At 42.9% G+C, this 17,071-nt stretch overlaps 1 protein-coding gene across 2 annotated transcripts in view; it reads left to right on the forward strand.

Moving 5' to 3' along the window:
• MED13L (mediator complex subunit 13L) overlaps positions 1-17,071 on the forward strand; it is a 149,448-nt gene that overhangs the window by 46,553 nt on the left and 85,824 nt on the right. For both annotated transcript variants that reach the window (XM_060785459.2, XM_067473261.1), the window contains exon 3: positions 12,688-12,772. In XM_060785459.2, coding sequence (XP_060641442.2) covers positions 12,688-12,772 — 85 coding nt within the window. The remainder of the gene's footprint in view (positions 1-12,687; positions 12,773-17,071) is intronic.

The raw sequence follows: 17,071 nt of genomic DNA on the forward strand, positions 1-17,071 counted from the left end.
AGAAAGAATGCTTAGGATTTTTGCCTGAATGGCTGCATACTGTATGGGCCCACTCTCTTTTGTAGTAGCGTGGTGACGTTAATCTTTTGTGGTTAATTGGTCAGACAGTTGAAATGTGTTTTTTTTTTCTGTGTTAAAGTGGTGTCAAGAGGCACATGTTTCTATTTATTTCTATTTAGGGATCAGTTGGCTAAACGCTTTGCCCTCAGTGCACATACTTGGAATTGATATTCCATTTACTTAAGGCTGTGTAAATACAACACCGCCTGAGCTCTGCGAGTGCAGCATTTTTCCGAATGAAGCAGAGATTGTTTGAGGACCGGGACATCCGTAGGGATACCAAGGTACTTGTCTATAAAGCTATTGTCCTCCCAACCCTGCTATATGCCTGCAAAACGTGGACCGTCTACAGACGTCACATGCAACTCCTGGAACAATTCCATCAGCGCTGCCTCTGGAAAATCCTGCAAATCTCTTGGGAAGACAAGCGGACAAACGTCAGCATGCTGGAAGAAGCAAAGACCACCAGCATTGAAGCGATGGTCCTCCGCCATCAACTCCGCTGGACCGGCCACGTTGTCCGGATGCCCGACCACTGTCTCCCAAAGCAGTTGCTCTACTCCAAACTCAAAATGGAAAACGGAATGTTGGAGGACAGGAAAAGAGATTTAAAGATGGGCTCAAAGCCAACCTTAAAATCTCTGGCATAGACACTGAGAACTGGGAAGCCCTGGTCCCTGAGCGCTCCAGCTGGAGGTCAGCTGTGACCAGCAGTGCTGCAGAATGTGATCAGCAGTGCTGCATGAATGGAGGGTGAAAGAGAGAAACGTGCCAGGAGGAAGGCACATCAAGCCAACGCCGACTGAGACCGCCTTCCACCTGGAAACCAATGCCCTCACTGCAGGAGAAGATGGTCAAGAATAGGGCTCCACAGCCACCTATAGATCCACAAGAATACTGATCATGGAAGACTATCCTACTCGTCCAATGAGGGATCGCCTAAGTGAAGTGTGTAAGGTGGCATTTTGTTGTGGAAAAGGCTTTCCCCCACCTTTTCAGTGGTACATTTCACCCGTATTACCGCAATTGCTGGATCACCTGCTTAAAGTTCATGTTGTGTTAAAGCAGGGGCCCTCAAACTTTAGAAGCTGAGGGCCAGTTTACGGTCCCTCAGATAGTTGTTGGGCGGGACTACAGTTTGAAAAAAATATACGAATGAATTTCTATGCACATTGCACATATCTTATTTTTAAGCATGAAAGAACAATACAATATTTAAAACGAAAAACAATTTTAACCAACATAACCTCACCAATTTTTCAATGAGAAGTGTGGACCTGCTTTGGCTGATGAGAAAGTCAAATTAATTATGATTGCTGTTGTTGTTGTTGTTGTGTGCCTTCACATTGTTTTAGAGTTAGGGCGGCCCAGAGCCTAAAGCTTAGGGTGGGGATCAGGTAAATGTCTCGAAGAGCTGCATCTGGCCTGTGGGCCTTAGTTTGGGGACCCCTGTGTTAGAAATTTATTTGGGTTAGAATAGAATAGAGTAGAATATTGTCCTACATTCACTTAAGTGATCCCTGTAGTGCAAGGGAAGAATTGGGAGCTTTTGCTCTCTTAGAGCCACCGCAAACTAGCGTCCTGCAAGAGCAAACTGTGCCAGCACGTCCGATGACGTCGAAGACTCCGCCTCTCTCTCCGCCTCTTTCTCCGCACCAGCGTGGTTTTTCCTTTGCTAGGGCAGCGATGCGAGCGTACTCTCGCTGTTGAATTCTGTCAACAGCGAGAGTACGCTCGCATCGCTGCCCTAGCAAAGGAAAAACCACGCTGGCGCGGAGAAAGAGGCGGAGAGAGAGGCGGAGAGAGAGGCGGAGTCTTCGACGTCATCGGACGTGCTGGCACAGTTTGCTCTCGCAGGACGCTAGTTTGCGGCGGCTCTAACAGAAGAGAATGCATACCTGATGACTTCTAAACATCAAGCATAACACTGGTTCTGTGACAATCCAGAGGCATTCAGCACTCTGCCCTCTTACCAGTTTAGCCGGCTGCAGGGAGCTATTAATGATCAGCATATTTCCTTAGTCATATATGAAGTGCTGCGAAAGTATGAAAAAGGTCAAGTGAAATGAATTTTATTAACCTTGTACTCCAGTGTCTACCAATTAATGATTATTTTGTCGTCTGTGCTGCCTGTTGTTGATCTGATGCTTCAACTGACAAACAAGAGAGGTGTTGCTCTACATCAGTACAGAAATGAAAATGCCAAGCACAGGCAAAGGAAAGTGATGGACATGTCAGCTGTGAATCAGTGTCCTTTGGAAATCTTAGAAGCATAACTTGTAGTATTAACCGTGGCTAGGGCATACCACGTTCTGTGCACTGTTAGAAGCGAGGCTTGTGGACTAGAAAGCTGAATGCAGTAGAATGCATGTGGGAATACCTTCAAAAAGTTAATTCTAGATTACTTTTTTAAAAACCATGTCCACTAATTAAGTTTAGTTTGGACGTGAGTGTTGTGTAAATGTGAAATTATCTCAAGGGTCCCACAGTCCACTTGGTTGACAAAATGTAGGCGTGTCTGCCCAAGAGAATTGGTTTGACTATAAACCAAAGCAAGTGTTAGCCTCAGGGAAATGCAAAAGGCTGAGATGCTTGCTGACTGAATTCTCTGAAGCTAATGTGCAATGGCATGGGCTGCATGGTCATCCAGAACACAGATCTCAGCTTAGGGCTACACTGGGATGGCAGGGATGGCAGTGTCAGTTCGAATTCCCATTAAGCCTTTGTTGCAGATAAAGCTTTCTGCTTGGCTGTTAAGGTCTCTGTTTTATAGGTGCTTAGGAAGTACTTTATATTTGGGAAAATAGAGCAAATGTTGCTCTTCACACTCGATGACAGTTACTACACAATTGGCATTAATAATATTGTAAGAAAGACTTCCAATCCAGCTTAATCAGACAGTTAATTGTACTAGACCTATTTTTACCAGGATACATTGATCAAGGAAAACATTTGTGTCGTCAGTTTGTATTAACCTCAGAAGTCTAAGGTAATAATTTTTATCAGTTCCAAACTTGGTGTCATTACATCCATAAAGAGAGGTGGCGGGATGGCTTGGAATAAATCTTTTAGGATTCTCGTTTTAGGATTTATGGTCATTTAAGTACAGAGGCAAGCAATTATAGAACTTTATGGATTTTTCAGATAGTTGGAAGCAGAAACAGGAGGAAAAAAACTGCTTTTTCTGAGTTTTTTAAAGCGGCATGCAATGAGCTTTATGTGCACATCCCTTTCATTTGATTGCTTTTCATACACATTTCGCATTGAGCGTCTATACTGAAGTGTGAAATCTACCGTGTGAAATTCTCCTACATAGTTTAAATCTGGACTGCTATTTATATGTGATGCAATTTCTTATGCAATCAAAATGAGGAGTTGATATCCTGACATTAGCACCTTTGTCTATGGAAAGAATGTTATGGTGACATGCTGGTGACTGCTTTAGATTATGTGTATTCTACCTTACACACTACAATAGTCTGCACATCCTTTAAGCACTTGTCCTGCAAGCAGACATGATTAATTTGAGTACATATGGCATGCTGGCTGTTTTCCAATTCAACATGAAATGCAGAAATGAACAGAATGGAGTCCTGTGACTCTTAGTGTGGCCCCTTGTGAGACTTTGGTGTGTTCCCCAATAACAGATTACACTTCAGAAGGCTCTAGGGCCAATTTAATATTTGAACATACTTTCCCTACCTTTTTAGACACATAAAGAGCCTTTTTAAAAAAAGTAGACATGACTGGTAAACATTTTGGATGTGTGTGGTGCACCACTTCAAGACTGGAGTAGAGCAAAAATGTCTCCCAGATGATGGAAAAATGTCAAACTCTACTTGGTGGTATAGCAGCACTTCTTTTCTATATCCAGGTAACCCAAATCCAGGAGCCTATAAATATCTCACAGGATTTTACTTGCTTTTTGCTTTTTCTGCTTTGACTGGTTGTGGGCAGTGGCATTGAAGTGCCATTGTGCTGAATCTTCTTGGTGGTGTCCATGATTTCTGTAGGTATTTTACTGGATGTCAGTAGATACACTGTTCCACCTGTCATTGTTCTGATCCTGAATATTATTTCAGAGACTGAAAGCTTTCAATATGGAACCTGTTCTAGTGCAGCCAAGCAATAAAAGCTCTTGCTGTTTCTTTCCACCTGGTTTATTGAGAGGTATCTTGCTCACCTCTGACTTTACTAGTACACCGCACACATTCTGCTATTTGTGATCTGGTACTTTGGTTGGCTTTTTTGAAAGACTGCCAAGCAGATGGTTTCAGATTGTGAAAGACAGGTTCTAAACTTTTGTCTGGTTTATGTAGATTGATAAAGATATACAGAGACCTGTCTATGGAAATGAATAGGGTCTTTGGTTACTGAACACAGAGCTTGATTTCTTTCTTTATTTTAGCTCTAGAGTTGTATGTCTTTAGCTGATTTTGGCTGCTCTTCCTTTTTTCCTTCGGTACAGTGGCTGTTTTGGAAGTGAGTCTGCTTCTAAACAGCTTCCCTCCCCTTATTGTATGAGATGGGTATTTGTAGTTTCCAGCACAACCACTTCAAATAGTCTGTGTGGAAACGTACTTTAGATGTGTTGTTTTTCACAAAAGACAAATTGGCTTTAAAGAACAGCGTGTGAAGTTCCTTCTGCTGGCGGTGTGTCCTTCATTCGAGAGACGGCACTGTTTTGCACAATCTGATCGGCTGCCAAAGTGCTTGCCTGGTGTTGTTATTTTGGTCTGTGTACATATGTGTAAGTGTAGGATACTTTAGGTATAGTAGTTTGCATTGGTCCTGCCTGTTATTATTTACAAGGAAAGGGAAAATTATTATCATTAATATAAAGCTGTGGACAACCATCAATTCAGGCTATATTTTCATTATGTGAAATAATGTGTTCTCTTAAGACTAAAAAGAGAACAACAAAAGAGAATTAAGTGTGATATAATGCCCTGTGTGTCAAACTAGGAGAGAGGAGACACTGGTTCAAATTGCTACTCAGCCATGAAACCCATGGGCTGACCTTAGGTCAATCAGCCACTGGAAGAAATTGGGATAAATCAGGAGTACAATAGAAACTGTCCTGCCCTAATTGTATCTAGATATTGCCCCTTGGGAACAGAGACTTGTTGCTTCTAATAAAAGGCTCTGTGTCCTCCCCTCTTCCCAGACTATAGAGATCGGAATCATGGATGCATTCAGCATGCATATTGTCTGTTCTGTGTTCCTATCACCAATAGTTCATATGAAGTGCTGCAGGAATGATGACAACTTGAATAATTTTTTTCCATTCACTTGCCATATTGTAACTGAAAGTAGCTTTTGAGATGACTGCCCATAAAAATGCATTGAAGATGCCACAAAATGAATTATTTTGTGTAGAGAAAAGTCAGGGGGGCAGCCACATAGAAATCCAAGCACAGGACGACTGCAATTCTGAAAACATGCAGAAAAAGTAAACACGAGGCATTGTTTTGAAGAGTTGCACAAACAACATTTTGAGGGAAGCCAATTACTGCTAGACATGAAAAATACTGGAATAAATCAAACAGATAGCAGGTTAAAGATAAATGAAGTCAAAGAGAGTCTTCAGCAGAAGCTTCACAACAGACCTATTAAGTAGCATTTTATTGTGTTTGGTTTCAGGGACGGTTGTGCCTGTGGGTCATCAACACGTTGAAAAGCCTCTTTTGAATATATATTGAAAAGGAGATATTGGCTGCCTTTCTAGTTTAGTTATCTTCTTAATTAAAGATGAATATAGTATGAATTTGCTTGTGAGAATGGCTGTTACTTTCAGCACTCTATGGGAAAGTGAAAGGCTGCAAGAAGGAGCTTGGCTGGTGTCACTTGAAGCATGTCTAATGAATCGTGTTTCTGTGTTCCCTCGATCCCTCCACCGAGTGCCCTCCGTGAGAGAGCTAAGTCTCCTGTAAAATGCTCTTTAAGATGATTGTTGCAAGTCTAGAGCTGCTGGACGTGGGTTTTGTTGGTGAAGGAATGCTAATGAGGCAGCTGCCTTTCAGCCAGTACAGCTGCTGGGGATTTCTTGCTATTGCTGGAAGAGCAGTGATGGACAGCTGCTCGGATCTTGGGTGTAAAACTCTTTTCTTAGGGACAGGGGTTGTCAGATACTGCTCTGACAACTCTAACGGTACCATTGTACAAACAAGCTTGTATTGGAGTATGAACAAAATTTCCTGCATTTGACCACTCAGAAAATCAGCAACAATGTAGGCGTATTCGTTGACACCCTTAAAAAAAAAAAAAAAGGTTCTTTTTTCTGCACTGGAGATTACAGACTGGGCAAGCAGTTACTTTTTTTTGTCCTGTAAAGTGCATTTTAGTACCAGTGACCTGATACTGAAGTACAGTACTTCTCTCTCAGTTCTCTGATTGTGAGGCCAGCAGAGTGGCAAGTAAAATTGTGTTTGATGCGATGGCAACCCAATTTACCCACAAAGGAATTCAAGCTATGATTTTACAGAGGCACCAGTGACAACATAATAACATGCAATCACTTAATTAATCCCTTAAGCATTGCACTTAATTAGATATTTTATGGTTCTACTGCGTTTTCTAGGATCAATGTACAATTGTCCTCCTGTTTGGCACATCAGTTTCCAAGCTACATAGAAACTTCTGCATTTCCCATTAAAAGGATAACTTTAATCAAAAATAAAATGAAAGATCGAGTACATGCCTACATTAAATGAACTTTCTGATATGTTTAATGTAGATATTCACCAACAATTTAGATTTTTAATTGACTTATAAAAGATGAAAAAAATGTGGACTGCAGAAGAGTCAATAGCCCCACTTTTGTCTATTGCATTCATGTTATAATGTGGAAACATTTAAGCAAAACAGGGCAATACATTTAATAATATTAATAAACTTTATTTATACCCCGCCACCATCTCCCAGAGGGACTCAGGGTGGCTTACAAAGCACTCAAAGGTGCAAACACATAAAATACAAAATTTGCAAAAACAATAACATAAATGATAACAGCCAACATAAACAACTCACTTCACAAAAACCCCTGGTTGAAATCAGTAAAACACAGCAATAACTGCAGGTATAAAACAACAATAATCAATCTCTGTCATGTAAAGTGCTTGGTGAAATCTATGGATCTATATATATAAATCTGTTAGATTGGTTCAACGGGACAGCAAAACTCTAAAACCCCTCAACGAAACTGCACCAAAATTGCCATGCCTCAAGGACAACCCACTCGGTACAAACTAATCCATTCAAAATTGAAAACAACACAATCACACACAGAAAAAACAGCAAAACAACTGAGCATGCGCACTGGCGCAAAGTCCCCAGCGCACACACATGGCCGAACGGCCAACGCACCCTCCGCACTTCCCTCCCTCCCTCGCCCTACCCAGCACGAACACGTCGCTGCCCACACAAACAACGCAACTTCCCCCGCCCCCTTCCCTCCACCCCCTCCTTCATCTTACCCCTCCCACGCTGCCTCCAAGCTCTGCTCTGCACACTCCAAGCCTCGCCGCGCCGCATCTTACACCTCCCACGCCGTCTCCAAGCCCCACCCTGACAAAACCATCCCTCCTCCCCCTCCCTGACTCACTCCTTTCCTCCTCCCACCCCCACCGGAAAGACACGCCCCCTCCCTTCGCCCCACCCCTTCCCTCTGTGACTTACTCCTTCCCTCCTCCCACCCCCTCCGGAAAGACACGCCCCCACCCTTCGCCCCCACCCCTTTCCTCCATGATTCACTCCTGGAGGGAAAGGGGTCGGGCGAAGGGAGGGGGCGTGTCTAACCGGAGGGGGAGGGAGGAGGGAAGGAGTGAGTCATGGAGGGAAGGGGTTGGGCGAAGGGAGGGGGCGACTTTTAAGACACGCCCCTCTCTTCGCCCCACCCCTTCCCTCCATGACTCACTCCTTCCCTCCTCCCACCCCCTCCGGAAAGACACGCCCCCTCCCTTCGCCCCACCCCTTCCCCCTGTGACTCACACCCCCCTCCCTTCCCCGCAACACACACACTCACGCCGGTAACACACACCCCTCCCTTCCCCGCAACACACACACACACGCCACAACACGCCCCAATCTTACCTCCTCCTTCTTCTTCCTCAAACTTTCCTCCGCCCCCTCCTTCCCCTCCAAACCCCGCCCCCTCCAAGCCCCGCCCCTTCCCGCCCTGTACAAATCTATCCCTCCTCCCCTCTTTCTTCTCCCCCTCCAAACCCCGCCCCCTCCAAGCCACAAGAAGGAAGAAGAGAAGGAAAGACGGGAACGAAGGAAAGAAGGAAGAAAGAGAAAGGGAGGTAAAAGGGGGAAGGAAGGAAAGAAAGAGAAAGAAGGAAGAAGAAAAGGAAAGAAAAGGAAAGATGAGCCCCGCCCCCATCCTCCCTCGCCGCGCAAAGCCGGAGAGCCACAGTTACCTCACGAGGAGCCCTTTGCCTATGCTCCCCGTCGGGACGACTCCGGCCAGAGGGAGGGATGACGGAAGAGCACCAAAAGAGGCGAATCCTGGGAAGGGAAGGGAAGGGAAAGGCGGGGGGGGGGGGGAGAGGGGGAGGCTCCACAACACAACACAACGTCTCACAACAGAAGGAGTGACCATCACTCAAACAATTATGATTCTGTCATTTGGGAGATGTAGTTCCTGGGATTTATAGATCACCTACAATCAAAGAGCATTCTGGACTCCATCAATGATGGAAGTGAACCAAACTTGGCACACAGAACTCCCATGACGAACAGAAAACACTTGAAAGGTTTGGAGGGCATTGACCTTGAGTATGGGAGTTGTAGTTCACCGACATCCAGACAGCACTGTGGGCTCAAACAATGATGGATCCGGACCAAACTTGGCATAAGCATTCAATACGCCCAAATATGAACACAGATGGAGTTTGAGGGAAATAGACCTTGACATTTGGGAGTTGTAGTCACTGGGGTTCAGAGTTCACCAACACTCAAAGAGCATCCTGAACCCCACCAACGACAGAATTGGGGCAAACATGCCACACTGAACCCCCATGACCAACAGAAAATAGTCAAGTTTACACACAAGCATAAAGAAGGGGGAGGAAGGAGGGATTCCAGAGAGAGAAAGAGAGAGAGAGAGAGAGAGAGAGAGAGAGAAAGAGGGGGAAAGAAAGGAGTGTGAGAGAGAGAAAGAGGGAAAGAGAGCGAGGGAAGGAAGAGAGGCCAGGCAGAGACTTCAAAACTCTTACTAAAGGCCACAGCAACGCGTGGCAGGGCACAGCTAGTACTCACATATATTCATTAAAGGAATCTAAATATGGTCGAAGGCTTTTCAAAAAAGCCATGTCTTCAATTGTGTATGGAAGGTTTGAAGAATGGGGGCTAGTCTGATCTCCCTTGGAAGGGCATTCCAGAGACAAGGGGTTACCACTGAGAAGGCTCTATCTGTCATCCCACCAACTGCACTTGAAATGGAGGCGGGACTGAGAGGAGGTAGATCTTGATGCCCGTGCCGGTTTATAGAAAGAGAGATGTGGTCTCGAAGATAGGTTGGACCCGAAGCATATAGTGTTTAGTAGGTAATAACCTGCACTTTGAATTGGGTTCAGAAACTCATCGGCAGCCAGTGGAGCTGCTTTAATAGGGGCACTGTGTGCTCCCTATAACCAACTCCAGTTAGTAATCTGGCTGCTGACCTTTGCACTAAATGCAGTTTCCAAGCCGTCTTCAAAGGCAGCCCACGTAGAGTGCATTGAAGTAGTCCATTCTAGATGTAACTAGGGAATGGACCACCGTGGCCAAATCAGGCTTTTCGAGGTACAGCTGCAGCTAGCACACAAGTTTTAATTGGGCGAAGGCCATCCATCCACCACTGCAACCTAAGCTTCAAGCATCAGTGCTGAGTCCAAAAAGACCCCCAGATTGCGGACCTGTGACCTCAGAGGGAGTGTAACCCCGTCGAGCACAGGTTGCCAATCTATACCCCAATTGACCCCACAAGTGACCAAAAGGACCTCTGTCTTGTCTGGATTAAGCTTCCGTTTGTTGGCCTTCATCCAGTCAGTCACAGCTGTCAGGCACTGGTCCAGGATCTGGGAAGTTTCCTTGGAATGCGGGGAAAAGAGTAGGTGAGTTGTGCGTCATCTGTGTAGAGATGGCACCTAACTCCAAAACTCTGGATGACCTCACCCAGCAGTTTCATGTAGATGTTAAAAAGCATGGGGGAGAGAATGGAACATTGTGGGACCCCACAGGTCAGTGGCCAAGGTTCCGAGCAGGTGTCCCTCAGCATCACCAACTGAGTACAATCCTCCAGGAAGGAGCAGAGTCACTGCAGAGCAGTGCCCCTAAGACCCATTCTGGAGAGCCGACACAGAAGAATACCATGGTATTGAATGCACTGAGAGATCCAGGAGAACTAGCAGGGACACACTTCCCCTGTCTAGCTCTCTGCAAAAGTCATCCACCAAGGTGACCAAAGCTGTCTCCGTTCCATGACCAGGCCTAAAACCAGACTGCAAGGGATCAAGATAATCAGTTTCATCCAAGAAACCCTGGAGCTGAGAAGCCACCACCCTCTCTAGAACCTTTCCCAGAAAAGGGAGATTACATTTCAGTTGTGTTCTCTAATATATGCTCTTCTCAGTGTTCAACGTAGTAAGTTTGAATTAAATCTGCTTGTTGATATTGAAATGGTGCTAACTACCCCCTTCCTATTTGGTTATTGGATTATTGAAAAGCAGCTGCAGTATGTATGAATATGGTGCAGTTTTTGATTGAAGCAGAAGCACTTTAGAATGGATGGATTCAGTTGTATAGCTCTGGTCTTTTCATGATCTCACTGTCTCAAACCAATTATTAAGGTGAGAATAATAGAGATACCTGTACACTTCCCTCAGCGAGGCTAATAGCTTTAGCAAGACAATGCTGTGGGAGGAAGAGTTATCCCTACTTGACCTGGAGCCACTGTTCTGATCAATATTGTTTGCTCATAGCTGTTTTAAAGTTTTACCTATTGTTTTAAAAAGTTTGGAAGAGTGAAGTATGTAAAAAATAGAAATCTATCTAAGGCTTCTGAGAAGATTGACTTTTTTTTTTTGGAGGCCTAGGTTTTCTTAGTAGTGTGTTCTAGTGCAGTTCAGATTCAACATACATCTTTTTGTGTGTTTATTCGCTCACTAGAGTCTTTGGAGGTTTCTTCCTTCCGGCAGTTGTTTTCTGTTCTATAAATTTTGTGGTATTTAAACCACTGCTATATTCCTGTATGCAAACAAACTATAATTTCTGTTATTTGTAATGAATTTGTTTATTTCTTTATTTCTCGCACTTCTACCCCGCCCTTCTCAACCCCCGAGGGGGGATTCAGGGCAGCTTACAAAAGGCACAATTTGATGCCAGCACAACAGCAGGTAAAAATAAAACATATATAGACAGCAATTAAAACAATTAAAACAATCCATTATACATCACAGTCCCTAAAAACCAATCTAATGCTCAACGTTTGCCAGCTCAGAGTCTGTGAATTCAATTCCACATTGTCGAATCCATCAGTTCTAGTTGTCGCTTGTCCTTTGTCTATCTGCCAGATTCCTCGAAAGCCTGGTCCCAAATATATGTTTTTAATTTCCTTCTAAAAGAGAGGAGGGATGTCGATGACCTAATTTCCCCGGGGAGTGAATTCCACAGGTGAGGGGCCACCACCGAGAAGGCCCTGTTCCTCGTCCCCACCAACCTCACTTGTGATAGAGGTGGGGCCGAGAGCAGGGCCTCCCCAGAAGATCTTAAACTCCGTAGTGTACTGTATTGTATAATTAATACAACATGTGGTTGGTTTTCTGTTTTCTGTCTGGATTTTCCTTATGTGTTTCTGTGTTGCCCCAGCCTCTTATAGGTGGTACTGATGCAGGGAGAGAGATGTTTCCTCCCAGCAATATTTAACATTTTAAATAGGAAAGAAAGCAACGGTGTTTTGCACTAAAGTGGTAGAGCTCCCTCCCTCCCTTTGCTGGCAAGGAAATATCTTTTTAAATTTTGAACGGACATTTGGTAATTAATTTGCTGTGAGGAAGGGCATTTTATGTGTATGTATGTGTGTGTTGTACTTCTCCTTCCATGACCCAATTTGACTGCTTTCTGTGGCTGAGAGTTGGTAGAGGACATCCACTGAGAAGATGGAACTTGTACTCATTGAGTCGCCTATTTGGGCTGAAAAATGCGGTATAGAAATAAAGCAAATAAATAAATAAATAAATACTCATCTTCTTGAGATGAACTTCAGTTTGTATCTCTCTATTCACTGGTTCAATCTAATTTTTGTGATGAACAAGGACTGTTGTATGGTTGTCAGCACTAGTCTTTTTCTGTAGTACATTGTATTGAATGCAGCAGTATTTTGATAAGTTGGTTGAATGCGCTGTGAGCAGTCTGGCATTCCATTCAGGTCTTCAGATTTGAATAAAAGTCCCTATGGTTTGTTCTTACTCTGCTTGAAAATTTCTTTGTTCCATAATGCTCTCTTCAACCTGGTGCAGAAATTTCATAACCAAAGAGGATATAAATGAGAGACCCCTCCTGTTATTTCAAAAGTATAATGTTTTAATGGTCATGAACACTTTCATCTACTCCCCATAATATTCTAACATAATATTGTTTTTGCAGTGGTGGAAGAAGGACTTTGGGAGAATGGACTTTCATATGAATGCAGGACACTTCTTTTCAAGGCAATTCATAACCTGCTGGAAAGGTAAGAGCACAAAGTTTGTAATAGTGAATATAGTGTTATATTTTTGCAGGGGTCTATGAATGTGATTATGGTTTACCTCCCATCAGTCTCCTCCCCTCATTCAAACATTTTCTTCCTTCTTTTCTTCTTTCTTTCCTTTGCCTGCAGTTTTTACTTGTCGCAAAATATTTGTTTACAAACCTGTTGGAAAAGCAACAGTGTTTGTATTATGTGGGTAGAACTGGATGGTCTAGCAGTTTGAAGCATCCCAGTAGAATTAATGTTAGAAAGTAGTGTGAAATATTCTAGGCTGCCGTTTTTATCCTGGTTGTCAGGAAAGATCAGCTGTATGCCCTTGTCTTGTAGCCACTCCTTTTTTTCTTTGCTACTTGTAAAAGGGATATGGGCTAGGAGCCACAAAAGGCATGAGCAAACACAGACTTCATAGAATTAGGCTCTTCTTGTTTAAAGGATCTTCAAGGCCTTAGCTGTTAAGAACTTTCTCTTCCAGTTCCAACAACCAGGCAAATGCTGTTGAGGGCTGGAAATCCAATAATATGAACCTCCTGGAATTGTTCTTGAACTTCTTAAACTCTGGGACTTGAGTCCTCATATCCATGTGCCTCAAGGCATGTGAAGAGACAACAGTTTGGAATCAAATGCACGAAATACAAAAATATGAAAAGTAATATATTGATCTTTGTATTAAATGACTTGAACAAAAGGGGCAGATCAGGCACACAAATATCTGTAAAGATAAAATCAATCTAGTTTTCAGCAAAATGGGTTTAGTCTGTGCTAAAGTCCAACAAGCAATCTGTAATTTGGATCACAGATCAGCCCTACCAAACCCAAAACATGGATACTATAATGGACTCTTCTTGCATCCCGGCTTCCTCTGCTATAATGCATTATACCGTAATCCACCCCAATCTCCTCATAGTGCAGCATTCGTGTTTTGGAAGGCCTGCAGTGAAAGATAGGCTTTGATCACATCAGCAAGCTTAAAATATCAAATTTATAAGTGTGGTCCTGTGCACTTAGGCATTGTTTACTGGTCCAATCTGACTAGGGAAAGGTAGTCTCATTGTGCTTAATGGGCTTCATTCCAGAAGAGCAACTGATGCAGGATTTCACTTGTATAGACAGTATAGCTTGCAGAAAGAATCACCCCCTTGGATATAAAGGTTCCTTCCTATATGCTCTGTTTTTTATGACTGTAAATGATTTCCTTTCTTGTTGAAACCTTCTCTCAGAAAGGAGGTTAAGTGATCAGCAAGAGTAATGAAATCTTAACCAAACATTGTGCTACCCCGCTTGTAAATACTCCACACTGGTAAGTAAATAGTCACTTTTCCTCCTCTTCAGAACTAACAGTTGTCTGACATTATAGTAGTTGGCAGACATTGTTCGTGATTCATGTAATTCCATTGCCGATCCTATTTTTAAAAGAAAAGGAAGTACTGCAAAATAGCAAAACAGCAATGAGCAGTGCAACAAGTAACGAATGGGTTACCTTTCCCAATGTTGTTATGGAAAACACTGTGGATGTTTGCAAATTCTAGTGTCCTGATCTGTGTATAGACATCTTTACAAAGCAAGAGAAAAAAGTGATGGAAAATCAGTATCAGAGCTTGGAAGTAGCAAGTTACAAGCAATATATCTGTGGCTAGTTATCTTTTAGGGTTGATGATCTCTCTTCTTACCTGTCTTCAGTCATCCACTCTGAACTCTTTCTCGTAAAGTTTTTATACTCTCTAGAAAAAGTCAGTGCTCTTCCTCAATCTTCTCTTTTACTCTTTTTCTTAGATCTTCTCTCCATCTACCCTAGTACTTTTTCTATCACTCCTTGTCTAGACAGCAGCTCCCTCTTTTTGAGTAGCTTAAAGAGTTGCAGAGGAAATCATTATAATACATGACACTTCCTAGAAGTTCTATAGGAGACATGAATCTTCCAAGCTTGCTAACAGCTTTGTTTCTAGTTAAGGAAGGCCTGGCACCCAGTGGTTTAAGATATTACTGCAGACTACAAACAGAGTTTAATGAAACAGTTAAAATGTTGGGGAGCCTACTGTATTTATAGAGAGGAAAGCACCTCTTTAAAATGCCTACCAAGCCCAAATCCAGTTCTTCACCAGTCTCTCCCCTGTGTTCTCCTTAGGTTATATTATCCTTAATGGGAAACGAGGACTGCTTCTGCCCCATTCAGAAGATTCCCTTTTCAAATATATCAGCTGTCTACACAGTTGGAGCTAAGCACAGGCAGACTTCAGTAGCTAGCTGGGCAATGCCGTGTGGATTACAACCGAAATAGCCTGGTTCTTCACTGCCTCTTTTAAAACCATCATCACACCTTATTTGTGGATCTCAAGGTTATATCTGTGCATATTTCCAAGGAAGCGTTTAATTCCGAAGAGCCTGGTGTTTGTGAACCAGTACCTCAGTGTCACATGTAGAAATATTTATATTGATTGCAGTCAGTAGACCCTTTTAATATGCATTTTAAAAAGCTAAATCTCAAGATGCTTAAGTATGCATGCTAAGTTTTGTTTCACTGCTGTAGAACTATGGCTGAGGTAGAGACACAATCTCAATATAGATTCCTTTTGCATACGCAACCCTATAACACAGACTTAAGTTGTATTTGCATATTAACTTTGTGGGCTGTCATTTTAATGTTTAAATTAGGTGTGGGAAACTTTTCTGGGGGTAGTTTGGTATTTATTGGCAAAATGCATTAGCATTTGTTTGAAGGGGCCTAGGAGTATGGGGATATCCTTGAGGGGCTGCAAAAGAGGGGCTGGTGGTAGGATGATTGTGGCCATTGGGCTCCATCTCTTCTGCACATTTTAATACCAATGCCATTTAGCATGACTGCACATGGTACATATGCTCATGTAGTGCAGAGCCTGGTTTGATCGCCCTACGGGTTTGAGGCCTCAAATAGGGCCCTGAACATTTTTCGTGCAAAAGAAAACCTGGAATCTAAAATCTCAAAAAGTGAAGCCTTGTTTGTGGAAATCGGTCATCAACAGGTAGAGCCATAATAATAAGATGAACAGTCAACAGGAACATGACTCCTATGACTCACTGTGGAGACGACACAGCTTTTTCCAAATGGTTCACAAAAAATAAGGCACAATCATATGCCATTTGAGCCTATCTTTTAAAGAGACAAGTCATGCTTTCCTATGAGGGGTAACATGTAAAGGAGTCCTCCATAACACATTGATGTTCCACTCACATGTTTCTCCTGGGGAAACACATTCCAGCATCAGCAGTATACTAGCAAAGCCTGTGTCCTGCCTTTGTGTGTTTCTAAGTTATAAAACCATGATTCCACCCCATAATTGGCACCTTTCATCAGACTATAAGCTTTTAAAGGGTGATAGGATTGAGAGGTAGAACTGCCACTTCAGGGAATAATAGGTGTAATAAAAGAGATGCCAAAAGAGGGGGAAATGTACAGCATCTATTGTTCTTTTTTGTGGCAGAGATAACATGGAAACCTGCCATTAGCCGTAACTACATTGCGGCCAGTGCCACTATAGAGTAGACAAAATCTAGTATGTGTACAGCTAAAATAACAATGTAAAACAAAGATTTCATGCACAGTAAACGACAGTGGAAGATAGCCTGGGATAAAAGTAGTCTTTTTTGATCGCATACAATTTAAGAGTCAATGAAGTACTATCTACCAGGAGCTCAGCTGTCCTGGACTATACCATACTAAAATACAGCTTGCCTTAGTCTCATGTGGCAGATGATGTCTGCTCTCCATTGGAGCAGTCCCATTATTTTATTGTTTTTGCTGTCTGGGGTTATCTGTACAATGCAGTTGGCGTGAAAATATTCCTAATCAATTAAGCCTAAAAGGCAAACCCTAATTTTGCCATTTTCCTATGTCATTGTATATAATTGGACTTGGGCGTGAATGGAATCAAACCCCCAACAGGTACCAAGGGCCCGCTGCAGTGTGTATTGTCACTAAAATGCTTCTGAAATAAAGTCTAATAATTGTCAAAGACAGAGTTGAACAGATAGCCAACAGATAATTAAAATTTTGACAATATAATAAGATCATTTTAAACTACTGGATTTATACTGGATTTCAGTAGGACCTTCAACAAGGTCCCCCAGGATCTTCTGGCAAACATACTAGTCAAATGTGGGCTAGGCAAAACTATGGTTAGGTGGATCTGTAATTGGTTAAGTGAACAAACCCAAAGGGTGCTCACCAATGCTTCCTCTTCATCCTGGAAAGAAATGATGAGTGGAGTGCTTCAGGGTTCCATCCTGGGCCGGGTTCTGTTCAACATC

The sequence above is a fragment of the Anolis sagrei genome, chromosome X, assembly GCF_037176765.1.
Source record: "Anolis sagrei isolate rAnoSag1 chromosome X, rAnoSag1.mat, whole genome shotgun sequence".
NCBI lineage: Eukaryota > Metazoa > Chordata > Lepidosauria > Squamata > Dactyloidae > Anolis > Anolis sagrei.